General features: G+C 41.3%; 1 protein-coding gene and 1 long non-coding RNA gene across 2 annotated transcripts in view; one reads left to right on the top strand and one right to left on the bottom strand.

The window, feature by feature from the left end:
* Positions 1 to 14,450, bottom strand: part of LOC134624293 (NACHT, LRR and PYD domains-containing protein 12-like) — a 521,298-nt gene that overhangs the window by 275,348 nt on the left and 231,500 nt on the right. The window contains exon 7 of the mRNA XM_063469262.1: positions 11,333 to 11,506. Within this exon, the coding sequence (XP_063325332.1) occupies positions 11,333 to 11,506 (174 nt within the window). The remainder of the gene's footprint in view (positions 1 to 11,332; positions 11,507 to 14,450) is intronic.
* On the top strand, positions 7,085 to 8,208 carry LOC134624302 (uncharacterized). The gene is made up of 4 exons (XR_010093503.1): positions 7,085 to 7,146; positions 7,564 to 7,623; positions 7,720 to 7,810; positions 7,977 to 8,208. It is a non-coding gene; the product is annotated as an uncharacterized LOC134624302 (long non-coding RNA).

Below are 14,450 nucleotides of genomic sequence, written 5' to 3'. Positions count from 1 at the left end.
TCTCATCCTAGGGAGTCTGTAACAACTCTGTGAGGAGGAGAGTGCGTTCACTCCTCTTTAGAGTGTTCTGGTATCAGATCAGATCAGAAAACTTTATTTATCCCCAAGGGGCAATTAACAAACAACTGAGCAACATTCGTTGAAGATAAGGACAATACATGGACAATGAATAAAGTGTCGGCAGTATAAAAAGAGTGTATAGATCACCCACTTCCTAGGGTCATGAGAGAGGTCGTATCTTCTCTTTCTGATCTATGGTATAGCAAACACACGTATATCTGTTTTAGTATAAGTGCCTTTTGTTTAGATGAACTGCTGGACTTCCATGCCTGTAGGTTTGGGGAAGTTGTTCACAGGGTCACATCTTGACCACACACACACACACACACACACACTTACAGTATCCACAGACTGGTACCCTTGTTCACGTGTGCGCCTATGTAAAACGTCATATGTTAATGAAGCTATGCATATTCATGTAACCTCAATAAAGAAGGTGTTACGGGGGAGCAGACGAGAGTCCGACGGAGGTCAAGTGAACAACACTTGGCTCCAGTCGGGTCTCCCTCGTGCACAAGCAATACAAATAACTTTGCCTACTTGCGTCTTGCTTTTGCTGTTGTAGTAAAATTGCCTTGTTCCAGTGAGGGGTTGTGCTAGACAGACCCATCAGTCACTGCTGCCTCTGCTGGACGCCAGAGGAACTGCAGGGATCGGCTTCATCCTTGTTGTTTTTGTCTTCATCTGTTCACTGAGCTCATTTAAACATTTTTGATGTCGCACTAGGAGTGAGAGGAAGTGAACTATACCCTGCTCATCAAAATAACAGCTCTTTAATCAGAATGCAGCTTTGAGTCTGTGAAACTCCTGGAATAATTATCTGCTCAGTTCAGTTAATCAGTCACACGCTGTTTGTGGACTGAAGGTGGCGCTGGAGGAAAGGTCAAAGGTGAGTCTCCTGTGTTCAAAGCTGCATCACTGCCCTGTTTAACAGAAAAGATTAAAAATGAGTCAAACGTTTCAGTCACAGATGAGAAGCTCGTGTTGTGTCTTTTCTCCCAGCTGTTCTTCATCTTGTCTCACTTCTCCGATCCGTGTTTCCAGGTGTGTCTGAGGCTCCTTTCTAAGGTGGGAAAAGTGAGCTTTAATGGGGAAGCTGCTGTGCTGGGCGACTAATGTGAGGTGGAGGGCAGAAGCTGGAGGTCTGGATCAGATCCACATGAGAGAAAAGCAGGAACAGATTCAGTCCGAGTCATTCCTTTGATTCCGATCAGCACATTTATTGATCATAAGTATCCACATTAAACATTAAGCGCTGATTCCTCCACTGAGGCTCAAACTGCACATACATGAAAACATGATATTTATCTTATAAAAACATGATGTTTATTATTCAAAGGTGTTTCAAAGCCTTTCTAGGTGAGTTTGATCCAGGAGGGTCTGAAGCCAGAGTCAGACAGAGACTGTAGAAGGACAGAGCAGCAGCAGAGCAGTCCAATTCAATTCAATTCAATTCAATTCAATTTTATTTATATAGCGCCAAATCACAACAAAAGTCGCCTCAAGGCGCTTTATATTGTACAGTAGATCGCACAATAATAGATACACTGATGATCCTCTGTCAGATCCAGAGGGACACACAGGGATGATGCTGGACTCTACATTGTGTCTGACAGTGGAGATGTTCTCAGAGCAGTTCACTCTGCAGCACCGACAGTCATCTGCACTTCATTCCTCTGTCAGTCACTGCTGGATGAAGCTCTCCTCTCCACCTCCCAGTAACATGGCCCAGTCAGAGCGTCTCTACACACAAGCTGCTGCTGCTTCAACCTCTCTGGATCATCAGGACACAGCTGCTCCTCTCTCAGCACACACACCGTCCTGTTCACCATCATCACCTCCACCTGCAGAGAGAAGGAGGAAGAGCAGAGGAGATAAATGAGTGTCTCCAGAGACTCTTCATCAGCTGTCAGTCAGTGATGCAGCACATCCAGTATAAAGAGCAGCAGGGACTTCAGTGCTGGGACTGTACTAGGACTCATTGTTGCTTCACTTTTTCTAATCTTTGGATTTTTATTGAAGTTGAGAAGCTGCAGCTTTACAGGAAACACTGGATCTTTGTTTCATACTGACTGTGTTTAGTACAATACTGCTGACAGCCCCACCCACTCACTCCAACACTCTACTGACCTCAAAGTCTCCAGGCTGCAGTCTGGACTCTCCAGAAAACCACACAGATGCTTCACTCCTGAATCCTTCAGGTAGTTTTCTCTCAGGTCCAGCTGTCTCAGATGGGAGGGGTTGGACTTCAGCGCTGCTGCCAGATAATCACAGCTGATCTTTGACAAACCACAGTCCATCAAACTGTATCAAGAATGAAAGATTTAAGTTTATTAGACAAAGTGTGAGCTTGAAATCATTCAGTGTTTCATCATCTGTTCAGAGCTGAAGAAGGTTCAGAATGTAGAAGTTTAGAAAATGGAAACTCCAAACAGCTGAAGCCAACAGGAAGCAGCTTCAAACAAACAAGAGAAAAAACTCTGAATGTTTCACATTAAAGTCGTACATTTGCAACAAGAGTGTTTTAAAGACAGTGTCACTGATGATCATCATCTTTTTCGTACAAAAAAAAAGAAAGAAAGAAAAAAGAAAAATGAAGCTCTAAAGGGCTCAGCCTTTATCGCCAACAAACAAAGCTGATCATGGAGCCCCAGCAGGTCAGCTGATCTGTGGACAGCACCAGCATCTTTAACTAAGTGTGAGAGGTGAGCAGTCTTTGGAAGCCTTTACTGTCTGATAGTGATGTTTAAACAATGGCTCAGAGCAGGATTTGGATCATAATTTGGCTTTTCTTCTGTTATTATGTTTAGCTTCTGCTTCACAGATATTCTCTGAGATATTCTCTGAAATATTTCCCACTGTTGGACAAACAGTTTCTTCATAAAGGAGATCTCTGGTGGAGTCCATCTGTGCACAAACACTACTACCAAACTCATCTAATACTGAACACACACACTTTGTAGGAATCATCAGTACTTTTGACTGTTTCTCAGGTTAGCCATTTAGCATTTGTCCAGTCTCAGCGTGTCACATAACGTCACAGAAGAAGAAGATTGGTCAGCTGCAGTGATGGTGGCAGAGCAGAATTAATGATGATGCTGTAAAACAACAGGAACACTGGGAAATGACCTGCTGAGAGCTCACACTGTTCTCTGCAGAGATGATGTCAGTCTGACTCGTCACATGTTTGGAGGCATGTTTGATGTTTGCTCTTCGTGAAACTCTCAGTATCAAATATGGGTTATGCAAAGAAATGGAGACATGAGGAGGGATATTAAACCCTTATGTCAAACCAAGTGATTTATGACCCCCAAATGAAATTATTTATGACCTAGGAAGTAATACAGCAAGTAAGAAAACATGGTAGCCATAAAAATATGTTATTAATACAATTATTATATTTTATAACTTGTTAATTTTCAATAATTAAAAAAATAGCATTTTTCTCATTTAATTGGTTAACAAGTGCCATCTATTTATGGGCCCTGTGTGTGTGTGTGTGTGTGTGTGTGTGTGTGTGTGTGTGTGTGTGTGTGTGTTAAACCATAATAAAGTGCTCACAGCATCTCCCCTCCATCCCCAAAACCTTAGGCAAGTTAACAGGGTTCTCCTGGAAAAACCCTCTGTCTTTGTTCAAGCTAACAGCACTCGTAATCCCCATACAATAGCTAGGGTCTCCTCTCCCCAAAACCCCAATATCCCCAAAACCAAGTTAACAGGGAACTCCCCTCAAAAAAACCCTAGTCTTTCTTCATAGGATCCCTCTTCTCACTTAGACCACTCAGGGTAAAATGACAATCCATCTTACTAACCGTGTCAGCTCCCAAATGCTGCCTAGTAGTGGTGTGCGGATCGATATTGAAATATTGATTCTTCCAATACCAGTAATTTATGTTCCAGAATCGATTCTCATATTAAAATATCGATATTTTAGTACTTTGGGGTAAATATGTAGTTTTTCATTAACAAGAACACAGTAGAAAGAAACCATATCATTCAGATCATCTGAATTGGAAGGAACTACTTCCTCTTACGCCTTCCATAGTCATATGTGAAAAAATGGCTGTATAAATGTGTCGCATGGTGTGTGCACTCACAACAATGGCTGAGTGTAAACGGAGTCATGTGTGGATTGTGCTACATGTAGGAAGATGGTGAGGTTTTGTGGCTGCTTCACTAACCTTAACATAAGCTCATCATATTCTGTGATATGATTTACTCTGAGGTGTTTGCTAAGGCAAACTGAAGAAGAGGGACGGTGCTGCTAGGACGAGACAGGCGTCTCTCGCCGAGTCCTTTAGTTCTGCAGGCAGGCAACATGCTCAAATAGTCAGCAAGTTGGGACTGAGCACCTCCCTCTGCAACTGGATACTTCCTGTCAAAGTCCTCAGCCCGTCCAAATCAGCAAAAACATCTCCAGCACCATCAGGCTGAGCACAGGAGCTCCTCAGGGCTGTGTCCTCAGCTCACTGTTGTTTTCTCTCCTGACACATGACTCCACCGCTCTACACAGCTCTAACCACATCATCAAGTTCACTGACGACACAACCGTGGTTGGACTCAGCAGCAGCAACGACGAGTCAGCGTACAGAGATGAGGTTCAGCAGCTGGCATTCTGGTGCAGTGAAAACAATGTGCCACTGAATGGGGACAAAACCAAGGGGATGATCATTGACTTCAGGAATCCATCGCTCCACTCACACACCACAGCATCCACGGTTCCACGGTAGAGACAATTAACAGCACCAAGTTCCTGGGAATTCACATCTCAGACGACCTCACCTGGACCACTAACAACATCTCCATCACCAAAAAGGCCCACGTGGGCCACTAACAACATCTCCATCACCAAAAAGGCCCAGCAGCGCCTCCACTTCCTGAGACACCTAAAGCGGGCCAACCTCCCCCCTCCCAACCTCCCCATGTTCTACAGGGGCACCATAGAGAGTGTTCTGACCAGCTGCATCTCCATGTGGTTTGGAAACTGCAAAGTCGGCGACCTCAGCCAGCTACATCGGATTGTCAAAGCAGCTGCCAAGCTCATCGAACATCTCTCCCTGTGCTACAGGACATCTTCTATAAGCACTGCATCAGTAAGCCTCCTGCATCATGCTTGACCCTCACACACCAGCATTGGGGCCCGATCCTCCAGACTGCAGAATAGCTCCCCCCCCCCAAGCCATCAGACTCCTGAAGTAACTACCAGCTCCCCCACTCCCCCTCACCACACACACCCACACAAACCACTAACGAAATCTATTGGACACCACACACCACTGCCATTGTAAATACAGATGCTGCTCTATGGATAATCCTACTCTCAGGAAACCTGCTCATGTTGGTCACTTTATGGCTTTTAAGACAGCTGATCTTTGACAAACCACATTTGTCAAAGATCAGCTGTGCATTTCTTTTTGTAGCCTAAGCCTGCTTTAAATTTCTCAATAACTTTATCCTTGACCTGTCTAGTGTGTTCTTTGGACTTCATGGTGTTGTTGCTCCCAATATTCTCTTAGACAACCTCTGAGTCGGTCACAGAGCAACTGTATTTGTACTGACATTAGATTACACACAGGTGCACTCTATTTAGTCATTAGCACTCATCAGGCAATGTCTATGGGCAACTGACTGCACTCAGACCAAAGGGGCTGAATAATTACACACACCCCACAGTTATTTATTTGTAAAAAACGTTTGGAATCATGTATGATTTTCTTTCCACTTCTCACATGTACACCACTTTGTATTGGTCTTTCACGTGGAATTCCAATAAAATTGATTCATGTTTGTGGCTGTAATGTGACAAAATCTGGAAAAGTTAAAGAGGGCCGAATACTTTTGCAAGCCACTGTATTGGACAAGCTCCATTAGATATTCTAAATGTGATGTGATGGCCCCTCTGGGTCTGTCAGATCAGAGGACTGAAGAGAACTGCACTGTAACAAAAGTCAGTAAAATATACAGCAAAACACCGTCAAATTCCAACGGTAATGGAGCGTAAAACCAAAAACTTCCTTTTACTGTATTAAATAGATTGAATAACCGTTAATTGTGAGACTGGAAAAAACTTTGTTTTTTACTGTAATAAAATGTTGAAATTATAAATATTGTCTGTGAAAACAAAAAAATATGCATACATTTTACAATTAAATATTGTAATGTTGAAAATGTCTGAAAAACTTAGATTTTACGGTATTATTTGAGTAAAACTACATATTTTGGGGTTGTGCACATTGGAATTCACAGTATAAAGCTGTAGATTTTTAAGCAAACAAAAACATTCATTTTTACAGAAGCAAGATGTTAAAAAATAGGGTCCACCGTAATAATACAACCAGTAAATACCATTTAAAAAAAAAAGGAAATATCAGCAGTGAAAGACAATAAAATTGATAGTATTTTTTTTATTTTAAAATTCAGATACTGATATACAGATTAAAAGTTAGGCCTGCAGTATATCATTGTTAACCTTCTGATAAAAAAAAAATCAACAGCAAAAGAAGATGTTAAAAATAAAATTCATCGTTGTGAATAAAATTGATTTCAATAATCTTTTTTAATTATTATTTTAAAACAACTTTATGTTGTTGTGTTTCACGCCATATTATCAGACCACCTTAAGTGGGTCCGCCTTAAATTTTGAGTTTGTGTGATCGCTGTTGATTGGTAGCTAAACTGCTGGTAAACTGTGTAAAGACGTTTTACGTTCGAATTGCAGAGAAAAAAAAATTCTGGTAGCAACATTGTGCAGTATGAGCGAACCATTTCACCAAAAAAAAGGGGAAGCAAGGCAAGACGTGGCTGCAGCGGTCTGCAGACGTGACTTCTGATCAAATTCGAACCTCCTCCTAAAGAAACAAAGAGCGACATTACATTGCGGGATGACGTCACCTGAAAATGACCAATAGCCTGGCGCGCTGCTGAGCTGTGTGCCAACCGCTCTTTTTTTCATGCAGGAGACTCAAGTTGGCTTCGCTAACGGACACAGTTTTGAACTCGTATATTAGCGCCATTTATGGCTGCTTGGACCACAGCATCTTCGGAATTTGTAGACATCCTGGCAGCTTACAATTAGTTCGAGGTGAGGTGAGTACATGCAACTTCAAGTTATCTCTGTTATAAAAATCCACCAGCCCAGCGTTTATAGATAATTTTAGCAGTTCGTTTTTTATGAGTGAGGTTGTGAATTTAGTTAGCATTTGTGAGTTGAGTTAGCATTACTATCACCAGGAAAGCATTGCTCTGGATTAGTTTCTGTGTTTGGCGTGCTTAATTTGCTAGGGAGGAATTACCAAAGTACATGGAGTTATGTTAATCTGTAATTTCTGTGGTAAGGTAGTTCAGTCATCAAGGGGCTACGTGCTTCATTGTAAACTGCATCGGAATAAGCCACGTTGTTTCTTTCGGTGTACATATTTTACACATTTCTTTGTTGTCTGTCTCTAAGTCTTATTTTGTCTTTATTATGATTAAAAAGGTTTGTTTTGTTCCTGCCCTTTTCAGACACTGAATTTGAGCAGAAACCATAAGGATACTCAAAGGACCTGTGACTCTCAGGAAATGGTGAGATTTCAGGTCATAATCTTTTTTTCTTTTTTTTCCATTAAATTCATTTTCCTTTTTCCCTTTACAATATTGCTGTTTTCTTTTTGTAAACAGCATCAAATGAGAGGGACAGATGAAACAGTTTCAAGACAATGGCAGGAAAAACATGCTGAAGATTGAAACAAACCTTGGCTGGAAATATTTGGTATGTGTTTTACCGTAAATCAAATTGTTGAAAAACATTCAGCTACACTGCAACACAGGGAAACTTGATTTGCACTTATTTTGTTACTTTAATTTCTTGTCTCATTATTTTTGTCAGTTATTATTGTTTATGGTGTATGCCCTTCTTGTTTTCTTTCTGAATGCAGAAGGTATCTAGCCAGTCCACAATGAAAGCTTCGGTGCACCCCATGAGTCTTCTGGCAGAAATGATGGCGCCTGTATTCTTTGGTTTCCCTAAACATCACACCCTGCCTGTTTATACGAGGCTCTTCAATTAAGTCTGCACCCAAAGATTCAATAAGAGGTAAGCAGTGGTATTATTCAAGTGAGCAGTGAGGTGAGCAGTTTCATACGCTATAAAATGTAGATTGAATGATAGGTCTCATCACCATGCATTCAGGCATTAACTTCAAGTTCTATGATTAGGGCTGTTCGATATAACGATATATATCGGATGATTTACGCTATCATTTGTTTCGTGCTGTCACAAAATAAACTGTTTACGGCAGTATTTTTTCATTGTTTTGACGGTCACTGTAGTGGCTATATTAATTTCTTAAAGTTCTCTCTTTCTCTTATATTTAATATAACCACACTACAGACGGACACGCCCCTGTTTTTATGTGTTGTGGTTAGCAACAACGACGGTAACAGCATCGCGTGTCCGCTTGTTTATGTTCCACATAAACCTTTCACAATAAAGCTCAAGATCCTGTTGAGACTTTTCAAAATAAACTGAATCACGTGAAAGAGCAGATTATTTACGGATGAGAAGTAAAAAAAGAGCCGCCAGGTGTTTTAAAAATAAACCTTAGACTAAAAGGTTAGAACAGGCTTTTCCCCGCAGCACGCCGTGTAATAAATACAAAGAAAACGGCGGCCATTACAACTTATATCTAAAAATGTATAGTTTCATGCATCGGTTAAAACACTCGACTCCAAGTACATGACGCGCAGCTGGAAACACTTCCCGCAAGACGAGCTGCCCGAGATTCACAGAATTTACAGAAAATGTTACATTTTTGTGATTTATATCGTTATCGGGACGATAGAATTCTTATATCGGGATATGAGATTTTGCTCATATCGCACAGCCCTATCTATGATAAATCAATAGGAAACTTAAATACGTTTTCCAACAAATTATGATTGTGATTAGGGCTGGGTTGTCTATGTATCACTTTTACATAAGTAGATTTAAAGGATAAATATTGCCAAAACACAACCTGGGCTGTTTTTTTTTTTACTGTATTGATTTTGATGCGCTTAAATTTATGACCTGGCCCCCTAGTATTCCCATTCACTGGCTATTGACCACAAAACAAAATCAAGGTCAATCTCAAAAACGGCTCATTTGTCGTAATTATTCTTTTAGATATATGTTTGTCTCGTTTACAGTTAAAAAAAAAAACAGCCCAGGTTGCATTTTGACAATAGCTATCCTTTAAGAACTGTATATTTTACACTTAAGAAATCATTTATCATTAGATCTGTTTTTGGCAGCACGTTTTGTTCATTTCTGTGCATTTTGCTCAAGCACTGATCAAACTTTGTCCATTTTTTGCTGCAGAGGGGATCCTGCCAGTCCAAAGTGAACTCCTGATGGACATTGAAGTACTCCTGCAGAGCTTGTATCTTCGACACCATGCGCATTAGAAACTCCACTGAGTCCTTTCCTTCACCAAGGCAGGACCCAGTGACTCATTACTGTTGATAGGTCAGGGGCAGGTAATATTTTGTTTCATGTTTATTCATTCCTCCATGGATTACCAGCCATATATATGGACACATGCTGTATTCTCAAGATCTATGCTGTTTTGCAGGAATAGAGAAAATGATATGTTTAGTCTGTTTTCAAATGGTATGTCAAATTTTCTCATTGTTTATCAGTAATATTCACTACCTTGGTTATATATGAGCATCTTTAGGTTTTTCTATATTTAGCGGTTGCAAATGTAAAATTTACGGTAAACCATTTATGTTCCTCATATTGTACTGTATTTTTAGCGGTAAAATACCGGCAGCTGTGGTTGCCCGGAATTTACCGTAAAATGTATCTGGTCAAAATAAAATGCTGTAATTTGTTATACAATTTCACTGTGTTTTTTACTGTCAAAGGTTTTAATAAGGTTTAACATATTTCTGTTATTTTTACAGTTATTTACAATAATAGGGTCTATCCTATTACTGTTAAATTAACAACAAATTACTGTAAATATGATTATATTATAACTTTTTTTTTACTGCAAATATCCGTAAAAAGCTATGGAAAGTTGCATTTTTTACATTAAATTGCTGTATAATTGACAAATATATTTGTTTTTTTCTATCATGATTTTGGTAAAATAATACGTTGTCTACCTTAAAATTTACGGTTACAAAACCAGTATACCGTATTGTCTTTTACAGATTCCACATTTTTTTCACGGTTCATTCCTGGCAACCACAGCTGCCGGTATTTTACCGTAAATTTGACAGTTTTTTTTTTACAGTGTGAGCACACAGTTGTTCCTGTCTGGACCAAAGACTCTATACTGGAACTGAGAGACTCCTTTGACTGCACCCACTGGGACTTATTACAGGCTCATGTTCTCACTTAGATCATCGATTTGTACTTACATTTCTTTCTGGGAAAATGGGGATTACTTGAAAACAGGAAGTATTTTCCCCAATAAGCAGCCCTGCTATATAAATGGAAATTTTTAGTTATCATCACGCTTCTTGCTCTATGACAGCTAGGGTTAGGCTAGGCTAAATAGCTATGACATGCTAATCACATCCAGCAGCTGTATTCTAACTGTAAGCTGATCCCTGCTGAGCCAAAGCAACGCACTTTTTAATATACAAATTATAACCTTTAATAGAAACCTATTGGTCAGCATCTTATTAGCCTGCTGTTAGCTTCATTACACAGAAAACTGAGAGAAACTAACAGAGTTGATAAAGAATAAAGAGAAATATGCTGATTTAAAGCCTTTGAAGTGCTTCAGATGATCTCTGTCCACTTCTGTCCACTCATTCATTCATGTAAGCTTCTAATGCAGCTTTGATCTTCACAGTCTACTTCATGAAACTCATTCTAACCCTGAATGTCAGAGTGTTCCTCCTTCTCTTTCCCATCATTCATGCTGCAGTGGAGGAGATTTGGATGTTGGACTGTGTTTTGGATGATGTGTGTATGTTTGTGTTGGACTGCTGTCTGTAAAGCAAACGCACATTTTGCTTTAGATTTCAGTGTCAGACAGACTTTAAGGTGGAATGAACAGTTGGAGAGTTTCACGGTTAATTATCCAGTGGAGGATTGTTCTTCTTCTCTGGAGGTTTGAAATGTGAACATTGTTCTGCTACAGTCAATGGACTAAACCAGAAAAGAAGAAAACAGACTTTACCATGAAGATCCTCAGTGTGGATCAGTATAATATCAGCCTGATGTCTGCAGTTTAGTGTCAGCACAACTTTCACATCAAATTCATCTCAGAACATCTAAAATGTGGTGACTGACCTCAGAGTTTCAAGTTTACATCCTGGACTCTCCAGAAAACCACACAGATGCTTCACTCCTGAATCCTGCAGGTAGTTGTTACTCAGGTCCAGCTCTCTCAGATGGGGGGGGTTGGACTTCAGCGCTGCTGCCAGATAATCACAGCTGATCTTTGACAAATCACAGTAACTCAATCTGTATCAAGAATGAAAGATGTAAGTTTATTAGACAAAGTGTGAGCTTGAAATCATTCAGTGTTTCATAATCTGTTCATAGCTGAAGAAGGTTCAGAATGTAGAAGTTTAGAAAATGGAAACTCCAAACAGCTGAAGCCAACAGGAAGCAGCTTCAAAGAAACACAACATGAGAAAAAACTCTGAATGTTTCACATTAAAGTCGTACATTTATCATGAAAAAACTGAAAAAGACTTAAAAAAGTCGTGTTTGTCATTCAAGGAACCACATGGCTTCACTTTTAAAGGTAGAGTTTGAAAGAAATTGATATATTTAAAGTCCAACAACACCTTTTTCCGGTCACATTATTAAAGGAGATAAAGTACAAGCTCACTTTCACAAACACGATGGACGGGTGGCAGACCTGGAGGGTCGTGTGCCTGGCGGGACTGTCGATCGAGGACGCTGAAGATGTCTACCTATTCGGAACCATGATAACAGGGTTCTTGCTGATTGGAGCTGGCCTGGCCCTGGTTTATCGGAGAAATAAGAAAGCGGAACCAGCTGTTCAAACCCCCCCCCCCCCAAGGCTGCCCACTGGAATTGAAGCGATGGGACGAGGCGCGACCTCTCACAACAAACGGAGCGTGGTCAACACCTTGGAGACGCTTACAGCTGTACGGCTATCCAACGGGAGATTGAGAGTCCAGTGTCGGAGTGTTAAAAGAGCAGCTTTACATTCTCCTGGCCTGCTCGCATGAAAAATCAACAAAACCAATATCGAAATGCGGATATCACCACGGCGCCAGCTGCAGGCCCAAGGCTGGAGCCGAACAACTACTCCCTGATAACGACTGTGATGACTATTCTTCCCATCCCTTGCAAGGCCACCTGGATTGGCTGGAGGACTGTTTACTTAGCCTGATAGGGCGAAGGACAGTGTCTCCGCTGAACTATGGACACGCATACACATACACTTACACTGATTAGCACTCACTGATCCCCCCCCCCCTCCCAACGTCTTCGATGCGTACCTCCCCCATGATGTGGACATCGGGTCAGCTGGCGGCGTAATTTGCAGCAGTCCCAGATCAGATGTGCACACTGTGTTGATTGTGTTATGATATCCCCTACCCAACCCTGTGGCTTGTCATGTCTTTCATAATGTTGTGCTGTGGTTATTCATGTGCTTTTTTGTGCAGAGGAGTTTTTTTGTTTCCTGCTCCCGTGCTGTCCTGCCATGGAAGCACAGCATGAGAGGAGGTCTCTTTTTTTCCTCTTGTACTCTCCCGTTGTTGTGTACATTTCAGTGTTCTTTTCTGTAACGCTTCCGATCTCCGACTTGTAACCCCAAGTGATGTCTGTGTAATGTGTGTAAGGTCGGGGGGGTCCCATCTCACTGCAGGGCAACCTGCTTGTGACAAATAAAGCTGTTTCTGATTCTGATTCTGATTCTGATTTCTGATTCTGGGGGGGATTCAGGGGGTTATGATGCCCCCAATAATCAGATCCAGCCAATATAACCCCACCATAAAATTATGAATGATCTTGCATAAATAGGTTTTTGTTTTTCTTTAATCATTCCAATTATTACCAGCAAAATAGTCCATCCATCCATCCATCCATCCATCCATCCATCCAACCATTTTCTTCCACTCATCCCAAGCCGGGTCGCGGGGGCAGCGGCCCAAGCAGAGAAGCCCACACCTCCCTCTCCCCAGCCACCTCCTCCAGCTTGTCCGGGAAACACCATGGTGTTCCCAGGCCAGCCGAGAGATTTAATCGCTCCAGCATGTCCTGGGTCTCTCCCGGGGCCTCCTCCTCTTTGGTGGCGCTGTCACTTGGTGTTCACTCTGCGGTAGAGTATTACTTCTTGTTCTTGCTCAAACACAGTGGTGTTTCTGAGTAGCTTATCTGCTAAGTAATTTAATTAAAAACTGTCAGATACATTCTTTTTTTCATAGTATATTCTTCACCTGCTTCATCCGAAGTACACTTTCTGTGTACTCACTACCTAATTTATAGCCAAAGTATTCACTGTAGCTTTGTCCCAAAACGTCGGCTGGATCCTCCGGAGGCCGCATTTGAAGGCTGATTACGTCTAAGCCCAGTGACGAAGGCTGTCCCAATTCGTCGACTCCTTCAAACGCGGCCGACAAATGCGTCCTTCATTCACCCGAATTTGAAGGACGGGTTGGGTGTGTCCTTCGTGGCCTACCATATCCCAGAATTCATCTCTTTAAACAGAGATCCCCCCAATGTTCAGCAAAAAGTTGTACCCATGCTGATAGCTGTGAATTTATTCTTCAACAGACGATGTCTCCTGAACAGCGTGTGAACTTTGGACACAGATGTGTAACACATTTCAACACACCAAAGCATCCAACCTGAACAGAAAACAGAGACAGCTCGCCTTCAGAGTAAAAGCCGCTCCTTTTGAACACAGTATCAAAGAAAGTCTACAGTATAAAAAAGAACAGAGAAAAAAAGCTTTGGGTTATTTTTTAAATTAGGCAGAATTGAAACTACACTGAGCTTAAATATGTGACAGACTTTAAATCCCATTTCAGTTTGGCCTCATCCTGGGCCAGATTATCCAACACACACTCTGACCACCGGCCCAGGGGCCATGCACAGCTGGGCTCCATCCAATAGACAGGAAACAAAACCAACACGATAATAAAGAGCACCATTTGATCTATTTACATTTTAGCTTTTCAAGCCAAACATACTAAAAACATGAGCATGCATATGTTTTCTGATAAAATGATGTGACAGTTAGAAAAGAATAAAGTGGTGGTGTTACAGCCTTTCTCCCCTCTGCTGCCAAGGCTATTAGTCTCTCCCAAATTCAGCTACAGGACTTCCAAATGAATGAAAGTAGCAGACGTGGCTTTACAAATGAAAGAGGAAGAGGAGAAGAAGAGGAGAGGAAGGCCATGCTGACCATCACTCCAGCTGAAAA

The sequence above is a fragment of the Pelmatolapia mariae genome, linkage group LG3_W, assembly GCF_036321145.2.
Source record: "Pelmatolapia mariae isolate MD_Pm_ZW linkage group LG3_W, Pm_UMD_F_2, whole genome shotgun sequence".
Taxonomy (NCBI): Eukaryota; Metazoa; Chordata; class Actinopteri; order Cichliformes; family Cichlidae; genus Pelmatolapia; species Pelmatolapia mariae.
Note: the sequence above shows the minus strand (reverse complement) of the source record. Positions and strands in the feature narration are given on the sequence as shown.